General features: G+C 33.5%; 2 protein-coding genes across 2 annotated transcripts; both read right to left on the bottom strand.

Moving 5' to 3' along the window:
• Window positions 1-1,441: 1,441 nt before the first annotated feature.
• Window positions 1,442-10,503, bottom strand: LOC145316166 (uncharacterized). The gene is made up of 18 exons (XM_080156501.1): window positions 10,391-10,503; window positions 9,830-9,923; window positions 9,506-9,566; window positions 9,045-9,104; window positions 8,792-8,874; window positions 8,037-8,194; window positions 7,212-7,315; window positions 6,668-6,767; window positions 6,246-6,309; window positions 5,697-5,839; window positions 5,370-5,435; window positions 4,848-5,075; window positions 4,252-4,503; window positions 3,833-3,997; window positions 3,465-3,542; window positions 2,871-2,974; window positions 2,256-2,349; window positions 1,442-1,851 (listed from the first exon to the last, which is right to left on the bottom strand). The coding sequence occupies exons 2-18, from the start codon at window positions 9,885-9,887 to the stop codon at window positions 1,759-1,761; spliced, it is 1,911 nt and encodes a 636-aa protein (XP_080012627.1). The 5' UTR covers window positions 9,888-9,923; window positions 10,391-10,503; the 3' UTR covers window positions 1,442-1,758.
• Window positions 10,316-13,233, bottom strand: LOC145326965 (uncharacterized). Its single transcript, XM_080170428.1, has 5 exons — window positions 13,004-13,233; window positions 12,413-12,620; window positions 10,962-11,999; window positions 10,752-10,847; window positions 10,316-10,455 (listed from the first exon to the last, which is right to left on the bottom strand). Exons 1-5 carry the CDS (start codon window positions 13,199-13,201, stop codon window positions 10,316-10,318), a joined length of 1,680 nt encoding a protein of 559 aa, XP_080026554.1. The 5' UTR covers window positions 13,202-13,233.
• Between the last annotated feature and the right edge of the window lie 217 nt (window positions 13,234-13,450).

Raw genomic sequence — 13,450 nt, 5'->3', positions numbered from 1 at the left:
GGGAGGGAGGGGACATTGGGCTGTTTATTACACTAGTCCCCAAAGGCTTATGATGTTTCCTTTTTCGTTGACTTAACAACCTTGTTGACTTTCATTAAATCTTAATTGGATGGTTCATTTAGTTGAGAGCACAAACGTTTCACTACTTGCAATCTACAGAAATGGTGATTTTGTGTATCATCTTTGGGTATGTACATCTATTTATCGGCCATTGATCTTATCCCTTTAGAATCCTGAGAAAACATTTTTTTTTTTTTGGGGGGGGGGGGGGGAAATTTGCGCTTCGCGCGCCATTTTACCCCCCCAACAAAAATTTTACTTCAATTAGAAGAAAAAATGTTTGAATGCTGCAATATATTGAAAAATTTTGGACTTAAGGATTATTTGACTCTACCGGCATAATGTTTTTTGACAGCATAGCAACACTTTCTGTATCTGTCCAATTTTGTTTTATAAAAAGGACTTATAAACAAAGTCATCATCTAAACCATGGAGAAGGGGGGATGTATCCAATCCCCTGGCAAAATTAAGGGAGGTTTGATACACACCCCCCTCCTTAACATTTATCATCCTTGCTTGGTAAACATTCCCTTCTGCAAAATATTTAAATTGTAGTTTCTAGGTTGGAGAAGTAAAAAAAAACCAGCAAATAAGGAGAAATAAAATCTGTATGTTTTAAGTTTGTAGGTGCCTAATCGGGGATAAGATGAGTGATCTCAAGGGATAAGACATTAGAATATAAATTAATATATTTCCCCAATGATGACAAATTTTTATTTCACCCATTCTGTAGATTATAATCATATGTTAAAAATATTCAGACATTACTAGTTTTGAACCAATCAATCGAAATTCATCAAGAGTACCCGAAATTTCTTAGAGATAACAACCAAAAAAATGTATGTACCAGTGTAATTTAAAGTCCGTTGTACTCTCCCTCCCATGAGATTTGCTCGCTACCATCACTCAAAAAGTAATAGCTTTCGTGAAATTTTAGCCTTTTTTAAGATATTTTTATTTTGTATCACATGTATGCAAAGCAGATACAAGAAAAAGGAATTTAAATTGAATGTAAACTTTAATAACCCATGAAAATAGTCACCATGACAATGACATTAGTTAACTTTGCTATGCTAGCTAATTCAAAATATTTTTTTTCATATGACAGCCACTATGTAGAAGGGTATGTTCGTCAAGATCAGCTTAATCTTGGTAAATCTATTCATAATACCTACCAAGATCATCAATACTTTTTTATTGGACGTCAATATAGTCATATTAAATGGAGATATTAATTTTGCTACGTTTTTTGCATGTATCATTATCAAAAATTTTAAATCAGGACAATTCAAACATTCCTAAATTACCGAAAAGAGCTTACCGTTACATACAGACGGACCATAATTATAAAAAAGCTACGCTTTAAAATAAACAAGGGCGATTCTTTTTTAATATTTTATAAATACATACTTTAATCACTACTGACAATTTTGAGGATAAAGCCAAATATATATAACAAGCACATAATAAAAATAGTTTTCACAAAATAATTTTCAACTGTCCTATAAAATAATATATACAAAAGTATAATAAAACATGCTTAAAAATAAATTGTTTGGGCCTTAATTACAAGTTCTTTTACATCTTAAATATCATATATCACGGATAATTTTGAAATAAATAATTAATTGGCGATATTAATACTGATTATGTCATAACTGAAATACATAGAATTTTCCAACGTTGGAAAAGTTTGATTTAATCTTCATCAAAATCTTTGCTTGCATCCATATCCATGCTGAAGTTATTACTCTCGTTCATCTCAACAATATCTTTTACTTTATCCAGAGTCTAGTAAAAACAAGATTAGATTTCCTTAAAACGAAGGCCTTTTTTGACGAAGACCAAAATACATAACTTTTGATTCCTGTGACGTAATATAATGAGAAAGATGAGAGGAGAGGTGGGAAATAAAACCCCTAAAAAAGAGATGGAGAATATGACGTCAAAAGAGGTGCAAAAGTTATGTATTTTGGTCTTCGTCCCTATTTTAGATGAAAAAAGATCCTTTCGTGTGAAGACGTACAAACCTGAAACATATGCCTAGTAAATATATTCTAGAAGTTAAAGGCTGAAAAAGTTCAATATCACCTTTGCCTTTCTAAAATGTGTGAATGTATTACTTACTGAGACGGATGGAGACTTTCTTACGGATGTTATCATCCTTGTTCATTTACGTATACTCGGACATTTACCTCGTCCATGCTGTAATCCATATCTTTATCCATGTGTTCCTCTTCCCCGGCAGGAACCTGTTGGTCCTTTCCTCCTTCCAGCATTGTCAATCTCCTGGAATATTCAATATACATTTTATCTAGAAGTTTTGTTTTTAACTTCAGAAATAGTTGGACAAAGTGACTCAAAATTAGCCATGTGACGTTATAAAAATAACGGAGATGAGAGGGGAAGTGGGAAAAAACCCGCTAAAAAAAGAGATTATAAATCCCTCATTTTTAAGATGTCAAAAGGCTGATTTTTTGAGACACTACTTTTTCCAGCTACCTTTAGAATATCTGCTGGTTAGAGGATAGCAAACATCACTCAACTATTCGATATCCTCTTCCTTTTTACCATTTCTTCTCTATAGGCAGGGCTTTTCTATGATTAGGGTCTGTCCGTCATTAGCTCTTTCATTTAAGCAAGTTCGAATTGTGCAATCGATTTCAAACTTTTCATGATTACTGTAATATTTAGGTAGGATTTAGAAAGCGTAGCATTTCTATAATCGTTGCCAGAAAGTCCGTTTAGAATATGCTGATTTATAGCTTCGTATGGACATAGTTAAGCTTTTTATTGTTATGATAAGATACCTCTTAATGGGCGTTAAAACAAGTCCTATATCGTCAAGAACAGATTTCATTGGAGTTTCAGAGATAGTTTCGTCCAGCTTTTTACCACTCTTCGTTGCTGAACCCTAAAATATATTTTGATACTAAAACTCAAATCATAATGAAACTTTTAAAAAAGTTACATCGGACTTTCATCCTTTTTCAAAGGATCTATGCAAAAAATACTTTATAGTCCTTTGTGCGAAGCGCACAAAACATTTTTACAAGCCTCTTACACAAAAATCGAGGGAAATGTGAGCTTTATTGTGATGTAGAGTCAAGCGTTCTTTGAAAAGTAAATTTAGACACAACCTTTAGCTGCTTTTGGGGGGGTTTAGACTATTGACTGAACGCTTCTAGTGGAGTATATTAGAAACCTCTACAAATTGTCCAAACATAGAAGATACATAGATAGGGGTAAAATGGTAGAAATCTTAAGTTGATCCGTGTATTTTTTCAATAGGAAGGATGAAACTATGCAGGTTTCGTTATTTTACATCACATATGTCCTAAATCATGACATTCAAATAAGTAACTCTATAAATATTTTAAAACTCATCTCCACTTGTTTCTAACCTTCTGTTGTTGCATAACATTAACCAGAGAAATAGAAGGTGTTGGGGTAGAGGTAACTACTGATCCAAGTTCAGAAGCCTACAAATCATAAAATATTACAAAAATTCTTAAATATTCCAACAATTTCTAAAAATGAAGAATGGAAGGTTTTAACATCCAAAATTGATTTATAGAGTACTGAGCAAATGAAATTAATACGAATCTTTGATAAAAGCTAATTATGAAGCTGGTAGTCAAACAAAATCTCTATGAATAATCTTCAAATTTAAATCTTCCAAGAAAAATATTAAGACATTCTCAAAAGCAGAGTTTAAAAGCCAAGAAATACACAAGTAGATAAGACAACAATCTATTTTGAATTAATATACCTGTGTTTCGCAGTTGTTGATGGTCAACTTATAACTGTCAGGCATAGAGTTTCCAGACGGAGGTACAGCGGATATGGCTGAATCCTGCTGGGTAGTACGGACTGAACTTGGTACGACTTGCTCACTTGTGGCGCTATTGGCTGATTCCAAGCCATTTAGAATACCCTACATTATACAATTTTAATAACAGAAGATAAATAGAGTTTACGGAATAGTACAATGGGCGGAAAAGAAGACCAACTCCAAAATTATATGTTTTGGATTCTGTCTTTGGTGGCTAGTAAATTATAGTGGGGTATTACTCTGTATTTTGGTGTATCCAGATAAGATCTTGTTTTTAAGCTAAAGTTTGGTTTTAAGTAAGAACTTAAAATAAGTAACAAAGACAAACTTTATCAAATAAAATATAAATGTTTAACCTGTAGGGTTTTGGTCATATTATCATCATTGATCTCAGAAAGTATATCATGAGAGAAAGAGATATCCTTCTTGTGAGCATCCAGGTCAATTATATTCTCATCAACTGCATTATCTGCAGCCAATTCATTCACAACGTTATTCGCATTGGAAGAATTTTCTTGGAATTCAATCACGGCTTCATTGTTTACAGAGGTTTCAACGTTAGTATTGACGATTGTGGCAGTTTCAGCACCAACCTTTTCAGTCATTTCCTTAATTATAGCTCTTTTAACTAATATATTAAATATTTGACAAAAAAAAACGTCTTTCAACATGGTAAAGGACCAGACAAATGCAACATGAGACAAGTCCTATACAAAGTTTTATACATACACAGACATAAAATGTTTGAAAACCAATGTTTGGCGGTTCCTAGGGCATACATCAGAAGAGAAAGCAATGAAATATTTGCAATTGGTAGAAGAAGTAAAACTATTTGCATTTAAAAAAACAAATATTATATAGCTCCCTTTTTGGCTTATCATTATGTTTCATCAAATCAAAAGTTAGACAATACAGAAGGAAGGTCAAATAAATGTAAATTATACAAACTTACCATAGTAAAGATAGACTGTCTGTTGAATAAGTTATTCATCTCATAATTAGGAGGCTCAATTGGAATGTCTTTCTCCTTCACAGGTGTATTTTCTTTGTTTGCTTGTTGCTTAGCAATAGCAGATTTTTTAGCAACAACTGCTGGTTTAGCAGAGGCATTGGACTTTTTGGAAGCAGTGCGTCTTGTTTGCTTTTTAGCTGGGGCTTTCTTGATCTGCCAACGAGAATCCTTAATATATAAGTTGAATGTTTCATATTGTACTGTGGGTCAATATTATTTTCTTAGTTGCCAGAATTACTAGGTATAATACAAAGTAGAACGATGTCTGTCCGTCCGTCTGAAGCTTAAGATCTCAGTAACCACTGAACCGATTGGGCTCTACTCTTCAGGGAATATACCTACTATACTGGTCCTGTGATGATTTTAAGCTAATTTCTTGGGGGGTGGGACACGATGTACGAAAACTGCATGTAAATGAATTAGATGTTTCCGATTGTCGTTACTAACACTGATTTGACAAACCTGATCAGAATCCATAGAAGTATCCGAACCAGAATCATCTGTATCCATCATAGCACGATTACGTTTCTAATAAAATAAAAATATGATATAAGCTTGAGGTTCATTTAAAATATTATTAATACATTGAGATTGAAGGGAGTTAATTTTTCCCCTATGCCTATCACATGAGAAGGGGGGGGGGGGGGGCATAACCAGTATCTAACATAATCTAACCTTCCTTATTTTCAATCCATTTCAAGATAAGGGGGGGGGGGGGATATTAGGCTCAATAGGGTACTTCTCTGTTAAAGCGCCAAGGACATGAAGTGGTCATTATTAGCAATTTACCTGTCCTTTAGTTTCCAGTCTAGCCTGCCTCTTCGCGTGTCTATCATCCTTGTTTGTGTTTCTTTCAGCCAGCGCAATCTTTTTAGCAGATGAACTTTTGCTACTAGTTGTTGATGCTTTTGTTCTTTTACCCTTTTTGATGCCTTTAACAGAAAAATACTATAGGCACACTGTGAACTTTGTGAAAATGAATAACATCTTTTCAATATTGTCATTCAAACGTTTAAGACCCCTGTGTTGAGATTCAGTAGAATTCTTTATCAACATTAAATTGCCGAATAGTTGAATAATCTCTATAACACGTAAAGTGAGATAAACTTTTGTTAAAGAAATTTTATTCATGTAGTCTGACTTTAAAACGACATTCGATAAAGAAATCAAAATATAACAATGAAACATAGATACTAGTTTATAGTTAAAAGAACTATCTTTAAGTTTAGTCCATTTTGCTCTTAATGCAATTTGTCAACCCCGGCCCAACATTTATCATTAGGAATATTTTAAAATGTCACGGATTAATTTTCGCTCTGAAAAGGATTACTTAGTTACCTTTGTCACTTCTCTCTTTTCTCTCCCTGAAAGGTTCTGTCCTGATGGCTCCAGTGGAAGAAACCTATTGTAAAATAGAACACAAGCTCGAATAAATCAAGTAATAACAAGGTCTTTTAAATTTTTGAGAACATTGATAATGATAAACAATCGTACTAAAATCGATAAGAAATTTAAATTTCTCTTTCCTGTATTAAAACTAAATGGCTTTGTGTATCATTTTCGAAGCAAACTTACTTTCAAGAATATTTATTTTTTCTTTCTAGTACAGGTATGAGAGAAAAAAGAGGAACAGGAAGCGTTACAGAAGAACAGACAGACATTCACGATCACTTAAAGAATATGTTCGCTACTTAAAATAAGATGTTAGTTTATTTTGATATGAGTTAGGAAAATTATGAATCTAAAATGGTGAAAATAACCTGACTAGTATCCAACATTCCATTCTCACAGGCAGACAGATCAAGGTCCTCCATCCTGCGCCCCAATACCTTCCAGGAAGGTCCCCATGGTCCAGTAAACCTAAGCCATAATAAAAATAACTAAAGTTTTGAAAATCGGTACTAGGACAAATGTACAAATAATACAGACGTACATGAAGCATAATAAACATAAGGAGTGTTTTAAAAACTTGAAGGTCTTTATAGTGTCTATACAAAATGGCAAAAGGCCGAAAAATTTCGAATGACGTCATATTAGAATTGTTGACTATTTTATAAAAGCACTATAAAGAGCTGCAATAAAACTGTTTTCCTCTATTAGTAATCTAACCTAAAAGTAAATTATCACATGTTTTGATGCTAGATACTTGTGAGAAGTTTATTTGTGAATGATTTATTAACACAACCTACAAAAGTAACTGCTTAAAACCCCATAGGTACCTAATAGATTTAATTCTTTTATTTCAGGCACTCCTCGTATCTTCTATGTTTGTCCTGTGTTATTTTACAGGTAATTAAACAATACCTTGCAGCGAAAGAAAACTTGAGACGTCTTGTTTTCAAATCTTTGTCGAGTGCCTTTCCAGCCATTTCACAGGCTTTTCTCAATCTACCCTTCACTTTGTCCATCTACAATTAATAAACAGCATTAGTAAACTCTGATACAGCTTTAAAAAGACATTTTTTAAGTGTATATATTTAATATATAGCCAGTTGTAAGGTAAGCGAGGTAGGGGTTATATAAGAACGATGCAAATTAAGTATATTATATATGCAAGCTGTTTTTTGTATCGATCCCAATGTTGAAAATACATTATCTTAATGTGCTAAACAGTAAACACTCCAATGTGATACAATAAGTTTTGTTAGGCAGGTCCCTTTCAAACCAGTGAGCATTGTGTCGACATGCGAAATTAATGGTTTATGTAGATAATATGAGGGTAAATAAGTTTGGCTTTAGTTGATATATAAAATCTACATTCCAATTGAAAATCACACTTTTTGGCTTTGAACAAATCTTATTATGTCCGACATACCGACAGTCAAACTAGGCACACATTTATGTTGACATAATAACTACACAGTTTCTTACAAGGTATGTATTTATGTGCAAAACAGCCGTTTGTCAGTAAGAAGTTTCTAAAGCAAAGATCTTTAGTATAGATGTATGTACAGATAACTACATCATCCTTTTCAAATTTTCAAGTAGGCACAAGATCTTTGGGATGGGGATATAAATTTACTTAACCCCTTCTTTACTCTAATTTCTAAAGTTAGCAACAAAAACATTTTCTTCACATATCTGACTTGACCGCAAAATTGTGCAAAAAAACCTAAATTTACATTATACCTGAAGATTTTCCGAGGTAAGAGTGGTCATATTCTTCTCATTCATCCAGGCCCTGGTTACAGGTTGGTTGGGCGCATCAAAGAATGTCACGTGATACAGATCTGGCTTCTCATACACTTCAGAGTCTCCTTGCTCGTAGGTTGACCAGAAAAAGGTTCCTTAATGTAAAGTAGCCTTCGTTTCTGTAAGTGTTTTTGATATACGGAAAGTGTCATGTGTGACGTCTACGTATAGAAAAGAAGGATCAGAGGAGAAATGGGAAAGGAAACCCATAAAAAAGAGATGGATTTAGACTTATTTTTATGACGTTACACATAACACTTTCCATTACTCCAGTGTCGTAACCGCCGCTTCACTAGCCTGAAGATAGTTAATGATGACGGAATACACCAAGAGATCTTATTTTGGTGCATCTCTGAATTAAATCTTACTTAATTGCTCTTCATGATTATATGGTCACACGCCCTTTAGACTACAAACCCTTTGATTGCACGTCCTTTGTCTGGAAGTCCTAACTATGCAATGTGCATGGTAATGAGTTGCGCCTATTTTAGCCTAGGCCACGGCGATCCCCCAATCTTATTATTTATGTCGCGCACCTGACATAGCAACAGTAGGAACCACTAATATAAGAATCCCTGAAAATTTTGGAGCGATTGGTCATAATGGACATTCACACAAACATGCTTACACAAAACTTAAGATTAGTGAATTAATCACACGTAACTTGTTTATATTTTAGTAGAATATTATACCTGAATCTGGATCGTCATCAACCATGGCAGGCCAGCGAGGCCATCCTGTCAGATCAATCCACACCAGAGAACCGGTGGTGTACCTTAATAATAATCAATATTGCATACTTCATAAACTGTTTGAAACTATACAGAAGTATTTTACTTATGAAAAAAAATCACAAGGTTGCTGTTACAACAAATTTTAGTAAATGGATTTTTAAAATGTCATATATCTAAATTATTTTTTATCCTTATGGAATGAAAGTTGCACCTGTTCTGTACCCAATAATCATTCAGCTTTTCATCCGATGTTTCCTCAGGGATATCACACCTTACAAATATTAATAGTCATTACATTTTAAGCGCAGCTATTAGACACTAGATAAATATGTTTGTTGTTATTCATTATTAACATTTAAATTTTACATCTTGGGACTTAATAAAAATAATATTTAGGCTTGTACCTATTTTACCATTATGCTATTTCTAAACATTTTGGAAGAAGGATAATCCCCCCCCCTCCCCCCCATTGATATGAATTACCTAATTCCTAGTTTTGTTTTATTATGATAATTATCGTTCAATCTCAAGGATTATATCTAAAAAAAAATTGTCTAAAACCCTCCGCAATTTACGTCATCTGTTCAGTAGTCATTGAAATCTTAGGCTCCAGACAAAAAAAACTCACTATATTATAGGATTACCTACTATACATTAATTTTATTTAATAACCTGTTGAATTGATTGTCCTTGTTTAATCTACAGTACCACAAATCAGGAAGTAGACCAACGTCTAAAATAGTATAAAACCTAGTTTTCATAAAAACTTATCATTTTTGTAAATGAAAAAAGATTTAAACCTTAATCATATAGAAATTATATTCTAAAACAAATAGGCTGAACAAGTTTAATCCTTAAAATAAAGTGACAGAATCTTTGTCAGTGTGTACCGAAGGAAATCACTAACCACTTCTTTTCAGGGTAGCTTCTCATGGGTCCCTCATTCTTATTAATAAAGAAACGCAACTACCATAGGCTGGATATGTGTGAAAATACCTTGTTGAGTGGTTTTCCTCCACTTATCACAAGCATCACATTGGATCCATTGAGTCATTCCAGTTCTTATCAGGGCTAGCTCAATCAATTCGTCCTTCAGAATAAAAATAAAGCTTTATAAAGATAAACATGTTAAATAATAAAAAAGCTTACTTGAAATGATATGTTACAGAAATGGATTTATTACCTATTATTTTTATCTTGCACCAGATAATTATGTTCAATAATAAAAACTTGTAGCTGGCGAAAATAACGATCCCCCCCTCCTCCCATCCACCCCTATTGGATGAACGAGCTGACCAATAAATGATGTCCATGTTAGCAATCTAAATTGACGATAATTTTTCATCTGTCATAATATCCATGTATATTCTATATATAGTGTAACAAGCATGCAACGCTTAAAAACGAGGAAAACAGTCTGATTTTCAGAGCATTTGCTCATAACATGGGTTACCTATATCATTATTGTGCTATTATTTTAGATTATTTGCAGACCTTGAGCAATTGTTTCATGCTTTCTCTATTGATAAAAAGACTTTCTAAATAAAATAAATTTACCTTTGCTGTCTTGTAGATTGGAGTATCATCTCCTTCAACTAAAATAAATCTGTGAATTTCATTCACTTCAACATATTTAGATCTTTAGTCGCAATAAAGCGCTTTGATGATTTTAAAATGCTATGCGAAAGGGAAAAAACACCTTAATGAATATCAAAGAGAGAGGGGGTAATGGGCTGTATATTACACTTGTCCTCAAAGTTTTATATCTTATTAGTTAGCTAAACAACTTTGGGGACTTAAGTGAATTTTGATTAGTTTATTAAATAAGTTAAGTGTTCAAACGTTTCAACCACTAATTTTAATTTTAAAAAGTTTTTTTTGTGTATCTTAATTGTGAATCAATCTATTACTATTTTACCTATGTTTTCGTTGGTTTTCTCCTTTTCCTTGGCGGCAGGCTTTTTGGTTGAGGTCCATTTTTCAGTTATTTGCTTATTGTTAGTCTTTTTGGTCACTGAAATATTTTTAAAGTTTGATATTTATTTTTATTATCATCGCTTTTAACATTTATAAATCCTTCAAAATAAGGTTAATTTAACTATTTGGAATTCAAGTCATTAAAAATTACCTTTGAAGCATTCAAATAACTTCTTTGGAGCAGCGCTCTTTCCAACAACAGTGTTCTTTACATTATTGATTGTTGTCTTATTGTTCAGAGTAACAACTTCACTTTCTTGTTCAGATGACAAGGGAAAAGAGTAGGGATCAACTTCCTTTGGCTGTGTGGGAGCATTATCAACCAGATTGTTAATATCACCATCCACAGCAACTTCATTTGTTACACTGTTGTCAACGTTCATTCCAGTATCATTTTGGTCAGTGTTACCATTTTCTTCAGTGACAGGAGGTTCATTAGAATTGTTAGTATTTTCAACAGCCATTTCAATATTTGCAGTGTTTTCTTTAACCATATTAGCAGTTTCAACTACAGCATTGATATTCTCTGCGTCAGCATTATTACTTGGAACTGAACTATTGCCACCATCACTGACTGGATTATTAATGGCATCTTTCTTAATCTTGTGATCATTATGAGTTACTGGCGTAGCAGCAAAAATTGCAGAAGAATCCACTATTGTTTCTATCTTTTTAGAATCATCATTCAATGAATTTGATTGTACTTGCAGCTCTGGAGTGGGACCAATGATTGTAGAAGAATTAATGGATTCAGCTTTCTTTTTGTTAGGGCCCCTTTTCTTTTTAGGTTTATCAGTAGCTGGCACAACTTTAGCAGCATTCTCCTTTAATCCACTTTTAATTGTTTTTCCTTTAGGAGCGGTTGCTTTCTTATGACCAGCCATAGTTTCATTCGTAGGGGCAGTATTAGTGTTTTCATTTGCACCTATTTTATCTGATTTAGCCTCGTTTTTCAAGGCTTCATCATCTTGATTTTTATCTGTTGTTCCCATTCTAGCAGCATCTTCAGCCGCTAAACGTTTGATGACACTGTCGACAAACGAAAAATCTGGCATCGATTTGTTATGCTTTGGTTTCAATGGTTTTCTTTGTGGCAATGGGGTCTTTTCTGGTGATTGCTCGTCAATAGTCAGCTTTTTCATTTCATTGGGACTGCTAAACAAAGGTTGTGAGAAGAAAGTCGGCTCCTAGGGATCAGGATTATAACAATATACTTTGATTTAAAGTCTATACAATATACATTTACTATATATATGCTTAAAGTTAGTGGTTTAGTGAGAACCTTGTTTTTTATACCCTAGCACTGTTCAAGTGTCCATACTCGACGAACAACTTGTTACTGTAGTATATAGGATTTATTCTTCAAATGAGATTACGTCACTAAATAAGGGAGCTCATATAAAGGAAATGTTTCAAAGCAGTAACTTAACCTGTGGCATAAGCATAAATAATGGCTTAGATTGATTTAGCTCGTTAAAAGGCGCTAACATGCCATTAAGACTTAAAGATTAAGGTCGTGCAACCAAAGAGCCGAATATGTACTTGTGTTGAGAAATGATTACACTTAGAATGTCTCATCCATTTTGTTAATAGCCCTTTCCTGAGAAGCGTTGGATGCATACAAGCTTGGCTGGGAGGAAGAAATGGCCGAGTCAGACGAAATTGCTGCAGCATTTTCAAAATTGTTTCGCGCATTTTCTTGTATCTTCATTTGGGAAGCAGCGCTGTTGTTGCTTATCTGGCTCCCTGAGCTCAGCGAGGCACGGCTTGTATTGCTCATTTGAGAACAGTTCAGCGAATCGTGATCATCCTAATTTTCGACAATAAAATTATCAAAGACAAAATGTAATTTGGACAAAAGACAAAAATTATCTAAATCCTGTTTTAGTAGCAGATTTTAAAATTAGATTTTTATTCACCTATGTACTCTAATAAAGTGAAAGTTGTAGCGGGCTTACATAACCCACCCTTTACCCTATCCCATCCTGCTCTTTATACGAAATGACCAATAAATGGCAGTTGAAATAGCAACCTTTTCAGGACAATTTCTACCCTGTTATATTGTCCATATATCCATTTCAATGAGAATATAGTCCAGTAACCTTTCACATACAGTTTCATCGAATATACTTGGTAACATTACTGAAGTGGTTTGGTAACTGTTAGAATATTATTTTTACTAATAAAGCATACCATGTTTGAAATATTAGACAGGCTATCATCAATCGCATCTTTCATTCTCATCATTTCTCTTTCCTTCTTTCTCTCTGCTCTCCTTTTCTTGTTCTCCTCTATGGCTAGCAACCAATCAGGCTTGTCGTCCTTGTTAGAGACATTTTCTTTGTCATTAATTTCCTTACAGATTTCTTTCTTGTTGGAATCATTTCCCATGCCTTTAGAACCTTAAATGTTGATCCGAAAAATTTTGCTTTAATCATGTAACAGGGAGTCATTTAACGAACACCAAATCTGAACTAAGAACTAACAAATATTTATCAAAATAGTATGTCAATACTGAAATAAACAAACTTATTTAGAATACAGTACTAAAATTCGGTATAAATTGGTCTAGCTAGAAATTAAAACATAATAACATTTTAGAGTCTCATATAGCGGATTCTTATCTTTCTTAAAACAGAC

The sequence above is a fragment of the Acartia tonsa genome, chromosome 1, assembly GCF_053477335.1.
Source record: "Acartia tonsa isolate MP-2025a chromosome 1, ASM5347733v1, whole genome shotgun sequence".
In the NCBI taxonomy this organism is placed as follows: Eukaryota; Metazoa; Arthropoda; class Copepoda; order Calanoida; family Acartiidae; genus Acartia; species Acartia tonsa.
Note: the sequence above shows the minus strand (reverse complement) of the source record. Positions and strands in the feature narration are given on the sequence as shown.